Here is an 18,988-nt window from a genome sequence, read left to right as displayed (position 1 = left end):
CAAAGTTAAACAATTATTTATTTGTAATCAGAGAGGTACACACACAGAGAGAAAGAGTTTGTATGAGTATGGGCATCAGGGCCTCTAGCTATTGAATTCCAGACTTATGCATCACTTTGTGTATCTGGCTTACATGGGTCCTGGGGAATTAAACTCAGGTTGTTAGGCTTTGAAGGCAAATGCCTTAACTGCTGAGCCATCTGTCCAGCTCTTGAATTTTGTTCTTTGTTCTGTCTCTTCCATCCCAGTGCAGGTCATCATTAGAGATAGGACTATGTTTAGAGTAATACAATAATTTCTACTATGTGTACAATAGATAGTGTGTTTTTATATGAATGGATTTTTTTGAGGTAGAGTTTCACTCCAATCCAAGCTGACCTGGAATTCACTATGTAGTCTCAGGGTGGCCTTGAACTCATGGAAATTCTCCTACCTCTGCCTCCTGAGTGCTGGGAATAAAGGCGTGCACCACCACACCCGTCATGAATGGAGTTTTAGTTGCCATATGAAATAGGGGACAAGATAAGACAGGAGTCATGCTCTGTAAATATACTTCTTTAGGCTGGGAATTATAAGGCTGGATTATGAAAGATAAAAGCCAACTCTGCCCTGTGATTTCATTTAGTAATATTATTTCAGTGATCATTAGTCTTCATTGTCTACTTGGCTGGATCTAGAATCACCATGGAAACATACCGCTGAGCATGTCTTTGAGGATGTTTCCAGACAGGTTTAACTGAGGAGGGAAGACCCACCTTGGATGTGGGTAGCACCATCCAATAGGCTGCAGATTGAATAAAAATGACAAAGTGGGGAGAAGGGGAAAGAGTGGGGTCCACTAAAATTAATGATGGATGAGTGAAAAAGTTACAAGAAAAATTTATATTTTGGGGTTGGAGAGATGGCTTAGCAGTTAAGGTGCTTGCCTGGCTTGCTCATTCTCTCTCTCTCTGCCTCTTTCTCTCTCTGTCGCTCTCATATAAATGGATACAAATAAACAAAAACTAAAACAGCAAACTAAACATTAATTAAGTAATTATTTTCTTTCTTTATTAAAGACATCCAGTTCAGTGGAAGTCTGTTAGGGAAGCCCATCATCGGCTGGTCTGTGTCCCACTCTGTTTCTCCCCAACAAATTCCTGCGTTTAAGCCCTAACGCAATACTTCAGAGTGTGAAGTTGGATTTCTGGTCTTCATTTACTGTGGTTTTGTTTTAAGACAGTGTCTCCCTATATAGTCCAGGCTGGCCATGAGCTCACAATCCTCTTGTTTCGACTCCTGAGTGCTGGGATCACAGCCACATATCACTAGGCAGGTAGAACAGAACCTTTAACAGGTAATTACTATTAAAATCCAGCAGGGTCTTTAAAATGGGACCTAATCCGACAGGTAATGGTCTCTGAAGAGTTCTGGACACACAGAGAAGACACCGTGAAGGGCAGACATGGTCACACCCCTGGACAATCGCATGAAACCCTTGACAGGGCAGCTACGGCCACAGATGAAGCCTCCCGGGCAGCCAACCCTGCTCACTCCTTGCACGGGTCTTATCGCCTACACAGACACACAGACACACACAGACACAGCCAGACACACAACTATAGCCACAGATAGACACAGACACAGCTGTGGAAGCTCTCCGTCTGCAGCGCGGCTGGGCCTCCAGCCCTGACTCATGCCTTGGGCAGTGCCACTCTGGCTCATTTCTGAGTGCCATCCCTTGAGAGCAGATCTCCACAGCTACTTCACTTCAAGCTGCTGATTCACAGAATCTGGGTGAATTATATGTTCATATTTAAACGTTGAGGTATTTTGTTATGTAGCAACAGATATATGCAATAGACTGAAAAAAAATAATGAACAATAACAGATTCTATTTACTTATACACGTGGGACAATACAATACACCATTCAGAACTCTTGAGATTGTACATACTATCTTATTTTGAGACCAATTGTTTTGAAGACATGATAAATTCTACTCTATACTCAACTGTAATTTTGAAAAACATTTCTTACTCTTAGTTTCAATCCAAATGTATTATATATAAAAGATAAACACTTAAACTTTGATTTACTGATGTGCCTAGATAAAACAGAAAACTAACATAATATTGAATTTTCCCTCATATAAATATTTCTTCTTGGTAATTTCCCTTCCTTTCCCTTTCCCTTTCCCTTTCCCTTTCCCTTTCCCTTTCCCTTTCCCTTTCCCTTTCCCTTTCCCTTTCCCTTTCCCTTTCCCTTTCCCTTCCCTTCCCTTCCCTTCCCTTCCCTTCCCCTCCCCTCCCTTCCCTTCCCTTCCCCTCCCCTCCCTTCCCCTCCCTTCCCCTCCCCTCCCCTCCCCTCCCCTCCCTTCCCTTCCCTTCCCTTCCTTTCCTTTCCCATTCCCCCCTCCCTCCCTGCCCACTCTCTCTCTCTTTCTTGCTCTCTTTTGAACAAAATAGCACTCCTCATTAGTCAAGGCAGTCCAGGGTCTAAACTAGACTCCTCCCTGTGCTGGCAACTGGTCTCATGCCAGCCCGGGAAGGCAGGGCACTTCACCCATCGCCCGTACCTCTTGATCGCCACCAGCTCCCCCGACTCATTGCTCCTGCCCATCAGCACACTCCCGTACGTGCCGTCCCCCAGCCGCCTCACGGTCGTGTAGCGGTTCATCTTGAGGCGCCTTCCCCGGTGAACGGCAATATCCTCGCTTCTTTATTTTTGTTCACTTGTCCTCTTGTTGCTACACATGAGACATGTTTGTCATCATTAAATGCAGACGCTTCCTCAGATCACGTAGACTCATGAGATACAGCAAGAAGGAGTTTTGCAAAGAAATATTGCTTCCATCCTTATGAACACTCTGTGGAAAACAACATTAAAAACCTTTCATTCAGGAGTCTCAGCGAAGCATTTACTGACACCCTGCACAGGAACCCTGCACAGGTAAGACAAATGCCATTGTCAGCAAGTCACTGAAGTATCCACTCAACAGGCAGGGTGCAGCCTCTTGTTGAACGCTCGCTGACTTGGCACCGTGCCATTTATCCCACGACTGGGCAATGGATTTTATGATTTGTATGATTCCGCTTTTATTGGATATAATCTATGTTATTACAAACAAAACTGGGGAAATCTGACATCTAACCCATATCCATTCTTTGCACCAATTTTTACATCATGTGTCATGTTAAACTTGAAATTATACCTTTTAGCAGGCTGGGGAGATGGTCAGTTGATAAAGCACTTGTTGTGCAAGCCTGAGTATGTGAGTTCAAATCCCCAATACCCATGTAAAAGCTGCAAGCTGTGGTGGGCTTCTGCAATCCCAGTATGGCTATGAGTAAATGGGGGAGGCAGTGGAAAGAGGAGAATTTCACAAGAGCCCATGGACCAGACAGCCGGGCAAACAAAGAGTTTACAACAGAGACCCGCCTCCGATGAGGTGGAAGAGGAGGACCAACACCTGAGCTGTCCTCTGACCTCCACACTCGCCGGGCAACGTGAGTGCCCATGCTCACACACTAAAATACACATACTAAAAAGTAAAACATGCTTTTCTTTGTAACAAGAATTCCCAGAAAAATGTGATTATCTCAATTAGGCACCATATAAAACAAGCTTATATTATATGAAGAAAAGATTACAAAGAAAATTCATTCTGTATTTAAATAATAAGCCATTTTAGGGGCTGGAGAGATGGCTTTGTGTTTAAGGTGTTTTCCTGCAAAGCCAAAGGATCAAGGTTCAATCCTCCAGGATGTAAGTAAGCCAGATTTACACAGTGGTGCATGCATCCAGAATTTGTTTATAGTGGCTGGAGGCCCTGGCACACCCATTCTCTCTCTCTTTCTCTCTCTGCCTCTTTCTCTCTCTTAAATAAGTAAATAAATAAATAAATAATATGCCATTTTATTTTACATTAAACCAATAAAAACTCAAGGGATGACTAGAAATTAATATTACATTGTATTCACACAAAAAAATTAGAAATGTAAACTCTGTTTACATACATATATGTATACACACATATAGATATATGTATGTTGTATTATTTGCTGTCTCATTACCAGAACCAAATACTTGACCAGAAACAACTCAAGAAAGGCAAAGGTTTACTGTGGCTTACGATTTCTAGGGGTGCATTCCGTCTTGGAGGAGTGAGCACGGCAGCAGGAGGAGGCCAAGCTGATCACGCTTAGTCAGGAAGCAGAGAGGACGTCAAGGAAGAGGCTCAGGCTACAAGACCTCAGGACTTGCTCCCAGTGACCCACTTCCTCCAGCAAGGCTCCGCTTCCTAAAGGTTCCACAACCTTCCCAAACAGTGCCACCCTCTGGGGCCAGGTGTTCAAACAATGACTATGGAGGGCCCTTCATATTCAATACAACATTCTACCTCAGCTCCTAAATGCTCACGAGCATCTCACCATGCAAAATACATTCAGCCTAACTTCAAACATCTCCAGTTTTAACAGATCCAATACAGTTTAAAAGTACAAAATTTCTTCTAAGACTCAATACAATCTCTAAACTATGACTTCCCTGTAAATCTAAAAAAAAAGCAACCAACTATATACCTGTAATATATTTTAGTATATGTGCTGCCAAAGTGAGCACTATACTTATAATATATAATGGCACACAGGAGGGAGGAATGGAAGTATAACAAGTCAAGATTGGAGCAAAGCAGAGCCGAAACACTAGCAGGGCAAACACCAAATCCTATACTCTGCCCATGTCCAGAATCTGGGGCTCATGATGAAATCATCTGGGCTCCAATGCTTGAGCAGCTCTGCTCCTCCAGCTATGCTACCTGGACTACATACAGCTTCTCGTAGGGCCTCCCACTCTCTGAGTCTACAGCTGTCCTTGGCAGATGTCCCAAGGTCATGCCATCCCCAACCTCCTCGGGGCTCTACTGCCACTCAGGCTCACCTTCACAGCTTTGCTCAGTGGCTTCTCCGGGCTGTCGTGAAGGGATTCTCGCTGACCCACTTTGTCTGGCCTCAGTGGCTCTCTGGAACCAGGGGCAACATTCCCTGCCTCCCTCATAATGCATTTTCTATGACTGTAAAGGCAGTGCCACATGGGTGACACTGCCAAATTTCGTTGCCAGCTTGGAATGGAGCCCAGTCTCCTGGGACCTCAGCCATAGTGGTCTCTGCATGCCCTGGTTGTTGAGTCTGTGAAAACTGGTTCCTGGGTAGCTGTTTGTTTTTTGTTGAATTTATTTTATTTTATTATATATATTTTTATTGACAACTTCCATAATTATAGACAATAAACCATGGTAATTCCCTCCCCCACCTACTTTCCCCTTTGCAACTCCACTCTACATCATACCCCCTCCCCCGCTCAGTCTTTCATTTTGATGTCATCATCTTTTCCTCCTATTATGATGGTCTTGTGTAGGTAGTGTCAGACACTGCAAGGTCATGGATATCCAAGCCATTTTTGTGTCTGGAAGAGTGCATTGTAAGGAGTCCTATCCTTCCTTTGGCTTGTACATTCTTGTTTATTTTTATTTATTTGAGAGCAACAGACAGAGAGAGAAAGAGGCAGATAGACAAGAGGGAATGGGTGTGCTAGGGCCTCTAGCCACTGCAAGTGAACTCCAGACGTGTGTCTCCTTGTGCATTTGGCTAACGTGGTCCTGGGGAATTGAGCCTCGAACTGGGGTCCTTAGGCTTCACAAGCAAGCGCTTAACTGCTAAGCCATCCAGCCCACTTTGGCTCTTACATTCTTTCTGCCACTTCTTTGCCAATGGGCCCTGAGCCTGGGAAGGTGTGATAGAGATGTTTCAGTGCTGAACACTCTTCCTATGTAGCTGTTTTTGGCAGGGAACCCTTTCTGTAGCATTTCCAATCAGGCCTTTCAGGAGAATTTGCATTCTTACAAGCTAGAGCTTTATGTGGGTGGAGTTTTGCCCGCAGGACATCTTTGTTATTGTCCCAGTACAGAGCAATAAGCTTCCCTTTAATGGTGCTAACATCTTTAATAATTACAGGCCCCTTGTGGGCTGAGACTCCTTGTCTGGAACTTTAAACTTGCTCACAATTCCTTGCCCAACTTCACATTTTTCATACCTTCTTTCTCTACTTGGTGCCCTCTCTCACTGCAGATATGAACAAGAACAGTCGACAAGACCATACCATAGATTCAGTGTTATTTCCCTTGAAATTTCCTTCACCAGACAAATTAGTCCATTGCCTTTAAATTCAACCTCACTCAAAATTTCAGGACATAGGAAGAATATAACCATAATAGAGTCATTTTTTCCCCCTGAAACTTCACAAGCTGGGCCTCCACTCTGTGTTTCTCTCAGCATTCTGGCTGTCTAAAACTCACCAGAATGCTCCCTAAGCACTGCTTCCAGAATTCTTGGAATCCTCTAGCCCAAAGCTCTAAGCTCTTCCAGAGCCCCAGGAGCCACAGAGTCAGATTTGTTACAGCAATGGCCCCACTTTTGGGACCCATTTTTCTGTTACTTTCTTATTTCTGTGACCAAATACTTGGCTAGAAGCAACTTAGGGACAGAAAGAGTTTGTTCTGGCATACAGGTTCAAGAGGATGCATCCCACCATGACAGGAGGGGAAAGTGGGGCAGCAGGAGCTGGAAGCCTCCTGGGCATAGTGCATCAATAAGGAGGAGGCACAGAGGAAGTGAAGTCAGGCTAGAAGATCTCAAGGCTCACCTCTCACAGATCCACTTCCTCCAGCAAGGTTCCACCCCCTAAAGGTTCCACAACCTTCCCAAACAGGGCCACCAGCTGTGGGGCAAATGCTCAAGCACATGAGCCTGTGGAGGACATTTCATACTCAAACCACAACACATGTCTACCTGGAAACATATGTGATTCATTGTAATGGAGCTCCAGAGACAGGAGTGTGAACTCTTGGAAAGCTGCATACAATATTTTTTAGACTTATTATGTATTCATTACAGACCGAGAGAAGGAGAGAGAGAGAATGGGCACACCAGGGCCTCCAGCCACTGAAAACCAACTTCAGACGTATGTCACCATTTGCATCTGGCTTATGTGGGACCTAGGGAATCAAATCTGGTCCTTAGGCTTCACAGGCATGCACCATAACTAACTGTTAAGCCACCTCTCCAGCCCCATGTAATTATTTTGTAAGAATCTAGATTGCAGAACAAAAGATGAAGTCAGGCTGGAGAGGTGGCTTAGCAGTTAAAGCACTTGCGTGTGAAGCCTTAAGGACCCAGGTTCCACTCTCCAGAGGCCACCTAAGCCAGATGCACAAGGTGACACAAGTGTGCAAGGTGGCTCATGCACACAAGGTGGCTCATGCACACAAGGTGGCTCATGCACACAAGGTGGCTCATACGCCTACAATCCCACTACAGTGGCTGGAGGCCCTGGCACGCCCATTCTCTTGTTCTTGTTCTCTTGCATTAAAAAAGAGGCCAGTAAAGAGAAGGCTTAGTAGTTAAGGCACTTGACTGCAAAGCCAAAGGACCTAGGTTCAACTCCTCAGGACCCACGTAAGCCAGAGGCACAACGGGGCACATATATGGAGTTCATTTGCAGTGGCTGGAGGCCCTGGTGCACTCATTCTCTCTCTCTCTACTTGCCTCTTTCTGTATCTCTCTCTCTAATAAATAAACAAAAAAATTTTTTTTTAAAAAAGAGGACAGTCTGTTGGACTTGCCTCAAAAAAAAATGAAGCTTGACTCTTCACCTAGTTTACAATTCACTGAATAATGAGAAAAACTTTCACTTGACTGACCTCAATTTGCATAATTTCATTTAACATATTTTATTTATTTTCAGGGAGAGAGAATGGGCACAGCAGGGCCCTGTTGCAAACTCCAGATGCTTGTGTCACTTTGTGTAGCTGGTTTTATTGTGAGAACTGGAGACTCAAATACAAATTGCCAGGATTTGCAAGCAAGAGCCATCTCTCCATAACTATTTGCATAATTTTAACACAAGAACATTCTAGTTATCAAGTCCCATGGGACCATGAATCTTTTTAAATTATTTTTATTTATTGGACTGGGCTCAAACCCAGTGCCTTGCACGTGCCAGTCAAGTGCTTTATTACTTAGTTACACTTCCAGACTCAAGCATATACCTTCTAACACTTTGAACTCCTCTTCCACTCACAGGGTTTTGGAATTATGACCCAGGAAAAGACACTGATACACATGGAAGTAGGGCAAAACACCAACCAAGATGAACAGCTTGTGTAAATTGCTATTTTCTTACAATGTCTTCATGCTCACAGTATCTGTTGTGACTGACACTTGGATCCTCAGGCTGGGTAAATGAGTGAGTGTGTCATCACCATGACCCGTGGTTGTCTCTTGAGGCTCCCACAGCCTCACCTGACTGGTGACAATGGGGTATGTTTGGCAGTGGATGGCATACTCCAGCATTCTTCCTCAGGAGTCCGCTCTGGTGCACCATTAACCCAGTGCACCAAATTAAAAACAGTCAAGAGAAATCCCTGTTTACTTCTTTGTACAATGACAACAACAACAACAAAAAACCAGGAGACTTTTAGGAAAGGAGCTCAATTACTTGAGATAGTGCAATCATCCAGGAATTCCAAACAGAAATAAAGCTGAGAGGTCTTTCTAAAGATGGCAAGTGCTTTCCTCTAAACGGTTAGCTGTTCTTACTGAAACTAATATAGTACGCACTTTTAGAGTAATAATGGAATAAGCAGAGGAGATTCTATTCTGCTGCTCAACGATTTTCTCTCCATCTGTACAGGCTGCACAGCCATGCCTGGTGTGGTAGAGGAATGCGCATGTGACTTGGTCATGTGACTTGATCGTGCAACATGAATAGCGGACACCCATGCCACAGCTGAGCAGAGCCTTAGCAGCTATCCTGGGGTCCCTCCTGGGTCTTCCTTCTCCAAGAGCGTGGCATGTTCCAGAACAGGCTGCTCAGCTTGGGTACTGGGAGAAAGAAGAAAGACATCCACCATGGACGGTGCCCTAGCCAAGCGCAGCTAGCTGGTGATGGGAGCAAGAACTAAAGGTATTTAAATTTTTACTTGTTTTAATGTGGATTCTGGGGATTGAACTCAGGTCCACATTCTTGCAGGACAAGCACTTTACCAACTAAACTATATTTCTAGCTCTCTAAGAGATAAAATCCTATGGTAGTATCACTTATCACTAAAGCTATGCTGACCAATAAGCAATCAAGGATAGTTGCTTTTACTCTTCTCACTGTAAAATGGTTTTACAATTATTATAACTGAGTATGCGAGTGGATAGAAGGACTTTCCTTGAGGGAAGGATAATGTGGTGGTTTAACTCAGGTATCCCCCATAAACTTAGGTGTTCGGAATGCTGGGTTCTCAGCTGATGGAGATTTGGGAATTAACCCCTCTGGAGGGAGTGTATTGTTGGGGGCGGGTTTATGGGTATTATAGCCAGTTTCTCCTTGCCAGTGTTTGGCACACTCACCTGTTCCTGTTGTCCACCTTATGTGGACCAGAGGGTGATGTCCACCCTCGGCTTATGCCTCCATTTTCCCTGCCATCGTGGATCTTCCCCTCAAGCCTGTAAGCCAAAATAAACCTCTTTTTCCCATAAGCTGCTCTTAGTTGGGTGATTTCTACCAGCAATGCAAACTGGACTGCGACAGATAACTGTTTAAGACCATGTGTTGTAGCCAGGTGTGGTAGCACACACATTTGATCCCAGCACTTGGGAGGCAGAGGTAGGAGGATCACTGGGAGTTCGAGGCCACCCTGAGACTACATAGTGTACGTAGTGAATTCCACGTCAGCCTGAGCTACAGCGAGACTCTACCTCAGAACCCCTCCCCCCCCAAAACAAATAAAAACACAAAAACATGTGATGTCTATACTTGTCAAGGACATTGTATAAGTACTATAAAAACAATGCAAATTGTCATTATCCTTCATCTAGTATAAGCAAAATGTTTTAAGCTCCTGGTTATTCTACTTATTCAATAACAAGATTATGTAGCACATAATGATTTTCCAAAGAACAATTATGTAAATCTCTTAACAATACTGTGTGTGTGTGTGTGTGTGTGTGTGTGTTGTTTGTGCCCTTGCAATACCCCATATTCTCACCTGCCATGTTTGAGGGAGAGAAAGAAAAAGGGAGAGAGAATGAGAATAAGCCCTCAGGTCCTCTTGCATTTGGGTTTATGTGGGTGCAGGAGAATTGAACCCAGGCCAGCAGGCTTTGTAAGAAGTACCTTCAACCTCTGAGCAATATCCCTGACCCTTAAAAAGATTTTAAAATCTTTCACTGAAAGTAATCTGAAACCTACTTACAAAGAAAAATATAAAGTGGAGAACACAAAGTACCTATGATGAATATTGAACTGTTCGGTCATGAGCAATTTCTCCAAACACCCATTCAGTGTACACACATACCTTTTTCTTATGAGAAAGAGAGGGAGAGACAGAGCGAGAGAGGGAGGGAGAGAGTTGGTGCACCAGGGCCTTCAGCCACTGCTCTCGCTCTCCAGATGCGTGCACCACTTTGTGCGAGTGTGTGACCTTGTACGCTTGCATCACCTTGCGCGTCTGGCATACATGGGACCTGGAGAGTCAAACATGGGGTCTCAGGCTTCTCAGGCAAACACATTAACTGCTGAGCTCTCTCTCCAGTCCCACACATGCCTTTGTTCTGACACATCTAGGGGCAACTCACACACGTCATGGCCCTAGACCTAGATGAAGATGAGCCACTCACGTGCACTGCTATCGGCTTCAATCATAACTTTAACAGCACTGCCCCTCTACAGGCACTTAACTGCATTTAGAGTTTCCAATTACACCACCAACAAGTCAATGATTAGCAAAAAGAAAGAAAGAAAGAAAGGTATGGAAAGGCCTAGGGGATGGAGGAAGGGGAACAGGAGGGGCTACACAAAACTAATGGCAACACGAATCAATCCCATAGAAACCTTCCAGTATCCCACTCTACGGGTCATTACCTCCAGTAAGAGGAGGAGGACCAAAAAGAAGAGCTCCATAAAAGGTGCAGAAATGGCGAACACTGCCTGGTAATCTCTAGGTCTGGAATTGCTCCCCCACCCCCAGTGAACTGTTGGTCAGGGAGATATGAGGTCCCCAAAATAACACAGCCCATTGCCAAAACACTTGTTTGTCAACAAGAGCTAGAAGGAAGTCCCTATTACTGAAGACACCACAGCCTGCAGCCACAGGACATCAAGTGACCGTGCTGGAACTGAGAGGGAATCCAGTTCCCTCCTGACTAGCCTTTACAGTGCTGGAAAATGCTATGAGAGTGGATGCAGAATAACAGTTGCCAACTGATTGACTAAGCAGGAGATCCCGCCAGTTACAAAAGCACCCATGGGAGCAAGAAGCAGACACTTGCGCAGTAGTAGCACAGAGCACACGGCCAGTGTAGGTAACCAGCTGCTTATGAAGGACCTGCTCAGTGGTGGTGAACGCTTATCTGGCTCGGTCCCCACAATGAACACCAAAAACCAAAGACCCTCAGCGGAATCGGGCAGGAGAGAGGGGTTCTGTGTGTGCAACCTTTTTATTAAAAAAAATCAATTTACTAAGAAGTAAGTACACAAAGTCATAACAATCTTAAGTGTGTGGTAATTGTACTTAAATTTTCATGACTTGAATAACAGAATTTTATTTAAAATTTTTTATTTGAAAAATAAATCCAGAAATTGAATTGCTTTATTTCATCCTTTTGAATTTCAAATATAAGAAAATGGCGCTTGCACTGCAAATGAACTCCAGAAGCATGTGCCATTTTGTGCTTCTGGCTTTATGTGGGTCCTGGGAAACTGAACGCTGGGTTAACAGGCTTTGCATGCAAGTGCCTTTAACACTGCACCATCTCCCCTGCCCCCGCCCTCGTTACTTCTAACTTTGCTTACTTCCACATCCCAGCTCATTTGCCAGTGTGGACCTGTCATCACTAGGAGTGGAATTTCTGAGTAAGCAGGAAAGAAATCATGACACAGGCCAACCATCCTGTTTCTGGATGGTTTGGGGACCAGATGTGATCAGATTTTAAATGTTTACATGTTTGGGGATATGCACATATCGATATATCTTGAGAATGGGACCTAATTCTAGACATGAGCTATTTAAATTTCACATACATATACCTGAAGATTACATTATATTCTATTTCTGTGTGCCTAAAATATTTAATTATTTATGAGAAGGAGAGGGAGAGGGGGAGAGAGAGAGAGAGAATGGGCATGCCAGGGCCTCTAGCCACTGCAAACAAACTCTGGACACATATGCCACCATGTGCATCTGGCTTATGTGGAATCTGGAGAGTCAAACCTTGGTCCTTAGGCTTTGCAGGCAAGTGTCTTAACCACTAAGCCATCTCTCCAGCCCATGCCTGAGTTTTTATTTATTAGTTTATTTATTTGAGAGAGAAAGGCAGATAGAGAAAGAGAATGAGCATGCAAGGGCCTCTAGCCACTGCAAAGGAACTCCAGATGTATGTGTTCCCTTGTGCATCTGGCTTGCATGGGATCTGGGGAATCAAACCTGGATCCTTTGGCTTTGCAGGCAAGTGCCTTAACCACTAAGGCATCTCTCCAGCCCCATGCCTGAGTTTTGATTGTGATTTATCACATGAGGTCAGGTATGGAATTATGTCATACCTGAAAGAATTTTGGACTTTGGAACATACTTTTGGACTTGGGATGCTTAAATTATTTTTGTTAAATAGTCAAAGAATGGTATTGGCATATAGATCCAGCAATAGTTCATGAACACGTCTGTGAGACTCTTGGGCTCTGTGAGTTTGGAATTTAGTAACTTTTTATTTTGGAAAAACAATGTGGAGAAGGGCAAAAGGCATCAGTGTTAGAAGGAGTCATTGGAAAGAAGGGTTCAGTACAAGGAGACTGGGGAGGAAGACAAGAGAAGGTAATGGGAGAGAGTTAAGCTTAAAATATACCATATGTATTCATAAGCTTGCCAATAAACAAAAAATCAAAATATATAGCAATACCCAATATCTTGCTTTTTGCAAATGAATCTAGTTTTTTGCATATGTGTGTGCATGTTTGCATGTGTGTGGGTGCACATGCATGCAGATGCATGTGTACATGTGTGTGCATGAAGGCAAGCAATTGGTGTTAGATGTCTTCCTCAGTTGCCCTCCCCCGTACTTACTGAGGCCTGTCGTGCTGATTCAGTTGATCTGTGTAGCCAGCGTGCCCCAGGTATCCTGTCTCCACCTTTCCAGTGCTGGGATGTCAGGTCTCACCTGACATTTACATGGGTGCTAGAGACGCAAGCACCAGTTCCCACTCGTGTGGCAAGTGCTTATCCATAGAGTCAGCTCCCAACCCTCACAGTTTTGTTTTAAAGTTTTTATTTTTCAGAGCTTCATGGACTCTGGGACAAAAGGTGGGGGACTGTGGGCTGTGTCTGTTAGGAGGGTTTGATAAGCCTTTTAGGTCTCAATACGGTCTGATTTTATTACTGCCACGAAACAAAACAAACCCATGCCTCAGGTTAGCCCATGCTTCTAACTTCATAGCAAAGAGTTTTGAGACACCAGCAGGTCCATTTCTATTTAGGTGTTTCTTCGTTTTCCTCAGCTTAAGCCGAAACTAAAGGTCTTAACAAATGCCAGCAAATGGCTTCCTGATTGTCTGAAGAAAGAAATTTTTTAAAGCAGAGTTTATGTTACACAGATGACAGCTCAAAATATTAAGGTGTTGGGCTGGAGAGATGGCTTAGTGATTAAGGTGCTTGCCTATGAAGGCTAAGGACTCATGTTCAAGTCTCCAGGTCCCATGTAAGCCAGAAACACAAAGTGATGCAAGCGTGCAGGGTTGCACGTGTGCACAAGGGGCGCCCTTGTCTGGAGTTTGATTGCAGTGGCTGGAGGAGGCCCCTGCATGCCAATTCTCCCCCCTCACTCTGGAACTTTTCTCCCATAGAAAAGGCCAGTATGTTGGGCTTGTCTCAAAAAAAAAAAAAAAAAAAATTAAGGTGTTAATGTAGAAAAATGTAATATTGCCAGACATGGTTCTTAACTAAATATATATTTTTCTAAATTTTTCCCTTTGGAAGGTATTTGGGGATATTTGTTTAATTTTGAACCATATGCTATGATTTACCAATACATGGACTAAAATATATTTGTTCTCATTTAATTTTTGCAATTTAATACCAGTAGGGTGTTATGCATTCTGTTCCAACCACCCTTATTCAGGTGACAAACACGTCTTTTGAGGAAATGTCCTCTTTGTAGGCTTACTGATCCTTTCTGGTTAGGTAACTGTGGCAGTTTGAATGTATGGCCCCATAGACTCAGGTGTTCTATTAAAACTGAGTTTGCAGCTTTAGCCCCAAGCTGGCAGACTCCTGCTACGGGGGTGGGGGAGGGGCTCACTAGGGGAAGAGCTGAGTTCCAGCCCAGAAGTGTGCAGGGAGGCCTGCGCTCCTGCATGCTGTTTTTGTTTGTGCTGGCTGTTTGTTGTCTCTCTGCTTAGATCTATGAGAGGGCTCCAGACATTGATGCAAGTTGCCCTGGATCTGTGAGCTTGAAATAAATCCCTCCCTCCCTCCCACAAACAGCCTGGTTGAATGTTCATCCCAGCATGATGGGTCTGTCTACTTCAGTAACAAAGTAGAGAATATATATATATATATATTTTTTGTTTAAATTTTTTAATTTGAGAGAGAGAAAGAATGAATTTACATGCCAGGGCCTCAGCCATGGAGATCAAACTTCAGACACTTCCATCACCTAGTGGGCATATGTTACCTGGCAGCTCCCTCACCTTTGTGTGACTGGCTTATGTGAGATCTGGAGAGTCAAACATAGGTTATTAGGCTTTACAGGCAAGCACCTTAACTGCTAAGCTATCTCTCCAGCTCTAGAGAATACATTTTTGCAAATGACTACCACGTTTTTGTCAGTAAGAGCATACACCAAACCACGGGAGGATTAGAGGAACCCTTTATGATCAAAGAATCGGGGATGCCATCAAACACGTGCATCAGGCTTGAAGCAGTTTGGTTTCTCAGTAATCTCAAATTTAACAAACCCCATTCTTACCCCACTGTCCCTGCTCATGTAACCACATGAAGGAATATCCCTTTTGCTCCAAAACCACAAAGGCTCAGTCCTACCACTCAACTTTAGGATCCAATTCCTCCCCTGGCACTCCAGCTGGCAGTGGGCAAGGGTGTGTACTACCAGTCATTCCCCCCCCCAAAGCCCGGGGCTCATATAGGCCATCCAGATTTCTGGAAAGACATTGAAAAATCCTCAAAACTGAAGGGACAGAAACTGCAAGGCCTCAGAAGTGGAAGGGTAAGATAGGATCCCACATGGGATGTCTATAAAAATAAATTAATTCACGGCTGGAGAGATAGCATAGAGGTTAAGACGCTTGCCTGAGAAGCCTAAGGACCCACGTTTGATTCCCCAGTACTCACATAAGCCAGATACACAAGGTGGCACATGCGTCAGTGGCTGGAGGTCCTGGTGTGCCCATTCTCTCTCTTTCTATCTATATACCTTTCTCTTTCTCTCTCAAATAAATAAAATATTTTTAAAAATAAATTAATTCAGAAACACAATGCCTCCCATTTTAGCTAAATTGTTTCATGTTAACTCCTAATGGAGGACCAGCATTGAGAACACAAGAGGTAAGAAGTCATGGAGGCAATTCTGGAAAAGAATGTCCTGCTGTAAAGGGACTGGAGGAGGAAACGCTGGCGGGAGGGTATCCAGGCAAGGGGAAAAGAAGGCAAGAGCAATCAATCAGTAAGAACCACCCTGTGCAAGTCAAAAAAAGAAAGAAAGAAAACAAAAGAATTACCTTGCCTCCACTCAACAGTCTAAACAGGGAGTTACGCTTCTTGCTCTTCCAGTGTTGAGACCATCAGCCATCACCATGACGCTACCTTGACATCACCTGACTGCCCAGAAGCTCATAAGGGAGCGACCCTGGCATTCACAGTAGTGAACAGGAGGCCCTCTCCTACCCATGACATGGAACTTGTCCTCTGACCGCCACACAGGTGGCACACTCATTACACGTCAACGTGTGCACACACGTACAAAAGCAAATAAATAGGTCAGATTTGTGACTCTCTGAAAATCTGTCCAACTTACATCTTTCCTAATCTTTAAATAAAACACATTTCTATGCTTTAGAACAACTAGAAAGGCTTCTCTTGAAACATGTTAATTACAAAATGAACAGTTACTCAGGGTTCACCCATTCCTTTGATCCCCTGAAATTACAGAGACAATTTTCTGATGGAAAAGAGCATAGAGCTGAAGGTAGTTTTCTTTTCTTCTAAGAAAGTCAATATTCCCATGGACCTACTCACTAATTGCACATTGACACCTACTTTCTTAAATATTTTATTTACTTATTTCACACACACACACACACAGAAATAGAGTGTGTGTGTCTGAAAATGAATTCCAGATGCACGTATCACCTTGTGCATCTGGCTTTACCTGGGTACTGGGGAACTGAGTCAAATCTGGGTCCTTTGGCTTTGCTGGCAAGCGTCTTAACTGCTAAGACATCTCTCTAGCCCAGCACCTACTTTTTTAAATAAAATTTTTATTTACTCATATTTGCAAGCATGGAGGGGGTGGGTTGAGGTGGGCAGGCCAGAGCCTTTTACCACTGCAGACCAGTTACAGAAGCCTGTACCACTTTGTGCATTCTGGTCTTCCATGGGTCCTGAGGAATCAAACCAGGGCTGTCAGGCTTTACAAGCAAGCCACTTTAACCACTGAGCTATCTCCCAGCCCACGACTTACTTTTAATCAGTGTAACACAGCAAGGTCCTAACCTGATTACAAAGCATTATATGTGATTTTTAAAAAAAGTACAGACAGCCTGACTATGGGTTCTAAGTCACACACCGTGCACTTCTCCACAAGTTGCATGGATTTTTGTTGGCCTATGAAAAACTAATCTGCAAAATAAGAATGTATTATGGTGCTATATACATGAGCATGAGAAAAAAAAAATCAAACAAAACCCAAGAAAATATGTGATGTAGCCACCATCCTCAATGAACACAACACAGTTGTTAGGAACTCAGAATTCTCTCCAAGCAAGCTACAATACTCACAGATTTTTCTGTAAATTAAGCAAATGTATACCAACTTTAAAAGAGTCTCAATTATACAGCCTCATTCCTCTCATTCTAATTTTCCTTTAGCCAAGTTCACAGTGACTGCTTAAATGCACAATTACTGCAAACCTGAGCTTTATTCTCAACATCTTAGGTTAACTAATAAGGGATTAGACGGGATTAAAGATTAGCAAAGTGGCCAGATGGAGGTTAGAATTTGTGACTGCCAATCACCGAACAGATAAGCTATGGCTGTGTCTTAGTAGATCATATTATTATGATAACATTCCCAGAGTGGCATTAATGTCTGTACAACAAAACTGTAGGTTATGTTTTAAGAATTACTGCATTCGTTAAAAAGAAAACAAAAAAGATTTCACACTAATCATGTGACATGCTTACAGAAATTCAAAGAAGGGTTATTATAACAGGGGGAGATAGATCATTGCTTTCTTTCCTTTTTTCTAGACAGGGTCTCACGTAGCCCAGGCTGACCTTGAAACTCAGTAAGTAGCTGAGAAGGGCTGTGAACTCCTGTTCCTCCTGCCTCTGCCTCCCACACTGTGGAGATGACAGATGCGCACCACCACACCAGGCTGGGAAAAGAAAGACTCTGTCTCAAAAAGTACACGTTTGCACTATACTAACATTGGCAAATTACAAAGAGATCTAACATGCAGCCCAAGGCCAGCTTGACGCGGGAGCAGGCGGTCTCTCTGGACAAGCGCAAGTTCTCCCTCCCAGCCTCTGCCCAAAGGCGGAAAGTAACTTTCTTCTTGTTCTCACTATTTTTGCTGTCTTAGCTCTTGTTCCGATTACAGTTAAGTCTGATAACTTTCAGATATTAGTAATGCTACCAATACGAGACTTGTTATCAACAGAACAAATGAGTGCTTGGGACAGTTTCCTTGGGGACCACACTTGTCCCTAAATTAATAAATGCCTTACTTGCTTTTCAGCAAACGGTTAACTTTTGTTACCCGCCCCGGGCCCCCCCTAAACCAGTGCCCTTAAAGGACTGCCGGGGTCGGTGGCCTGCGGGTGCGGGCAGGGTCCCTGGGGTCTGGCCCCGGGGGAGGGGGGTCTCTGCGAGGACACACTGGGTCCCCCACGGTGCTGGGGACTCTGCTCGCTCCAGGGTCTCTTGGGGTTCACCGGTAAGGGTGTGTACCCAGTTTCTCCCTCTACTGGAGTCCGTAACTCGGAACACGTCTCCTCCTCCTCGCCAGCCCCAGCCTCCCTGCACCCCAGCCTGCCGGGCAGCGAAGGGGCCGGAGGATGTGCAGGGCACCGCGGGGCACAAGTCGGGGTGGCGGGGGCCGTCTCTCCGCCCTCGTCCCCCCGGGACCCGCGCACCTCTAGAGCATCCTTCCTCCCCGGCCCCGCTCGGTCCCCTACCGGTGTCCAGGTCCCGTCTCTCGGAGGAGAGTGGCCCTGGGCGGACGGGGCGCCGAGACATGCCGGGCCGGCCTCGAAGGACAGGCTGGGCCGGGGTGGGACGCGGGGAGTGGCCCGGCACCCGCTCGGGATTACCTGTCCGCGGCGCCGGCCGTTTACCTCGTTCGCTCGCCAGGGAAACTCCCGCGGCTTGTGTGTTTCGTTGCCCAGGAGACGGCGAGGGCGCGCCGGCGCGCGTGCACAGCGCGCCCCGCGGAGGGCGTGGCCTGGCCGAGCAAGCTCCGCCCCGCGGCGCAAGCTCCGCCCCCAAGGCGGGCCATTCTTAGAGAACACAGGGACGAGTCTGTGTGGGCTGGGCTTTGCTCTTGAGTTTTGTTTTGTTCGTTATTTTTTCCTTTTTTTTAAATGCTCTAATTTTAATTTCTTATTTATTTACTAGAGAGAGATAGAAAAGGAGATGGAAAGAGGCAAATACAGAGGGAGAATGGGCAGGTC

The 18,988-nt window shown here is 44.7% G+C and overlaps 1 protein-coding gene across 2 annotated transcripts in view; it reads right to left on the bottom strand.

Annotated features, from left to right (window-relative positions):
* The window catches only part of Mak (male germ cell associated kinase), a 77,455-nt gene extending 58,780 nt beyond the window's left edge, over window positions 1-18,675 (bottom strand). For both annotated transcript variants that reach the window (XM_045136862.1, XM_045136863.1), the window contains exons 1-2: window positions 18,629-18,675; window positions 2,558-2,848 (exon numbers count right to left, since the gene is read on the bottom strand). In XM_045136862.1, the coding sequence (XP_044992797.1) occupies window positions 2,558-2,658 (101 nt within the window). In that variant the 5' untranslated portion in view covers window positions 2,659-2,848; window positions 18,629-18,675. The remainder of the gene's footprint in view (window positions 1-2,557; window positions 2,849-18,628) is intronic.
* Window positions 18,676-18,988: the final 313 nt, after the last annotated feature.

Source organism: Jaculus jaculus, chromosome 17 (assembly GCF_020740685.1).
Source record: "Jaculus jaculus isolate mJacJac1 chromosome 17, mJacJac1.mat.Y.cur, whole genome shotgun sequence".
In the NCBI taxonomy this organism is placed as follows: Eukaryota; Metazoa; Chordata; class Mammalia; order Rodentia; family Dipodidae; genus Jaculus; species Jaculus jaculus.
This window is presented reverse-complemented; position numbering and strand designations above follow the sequence as displayed.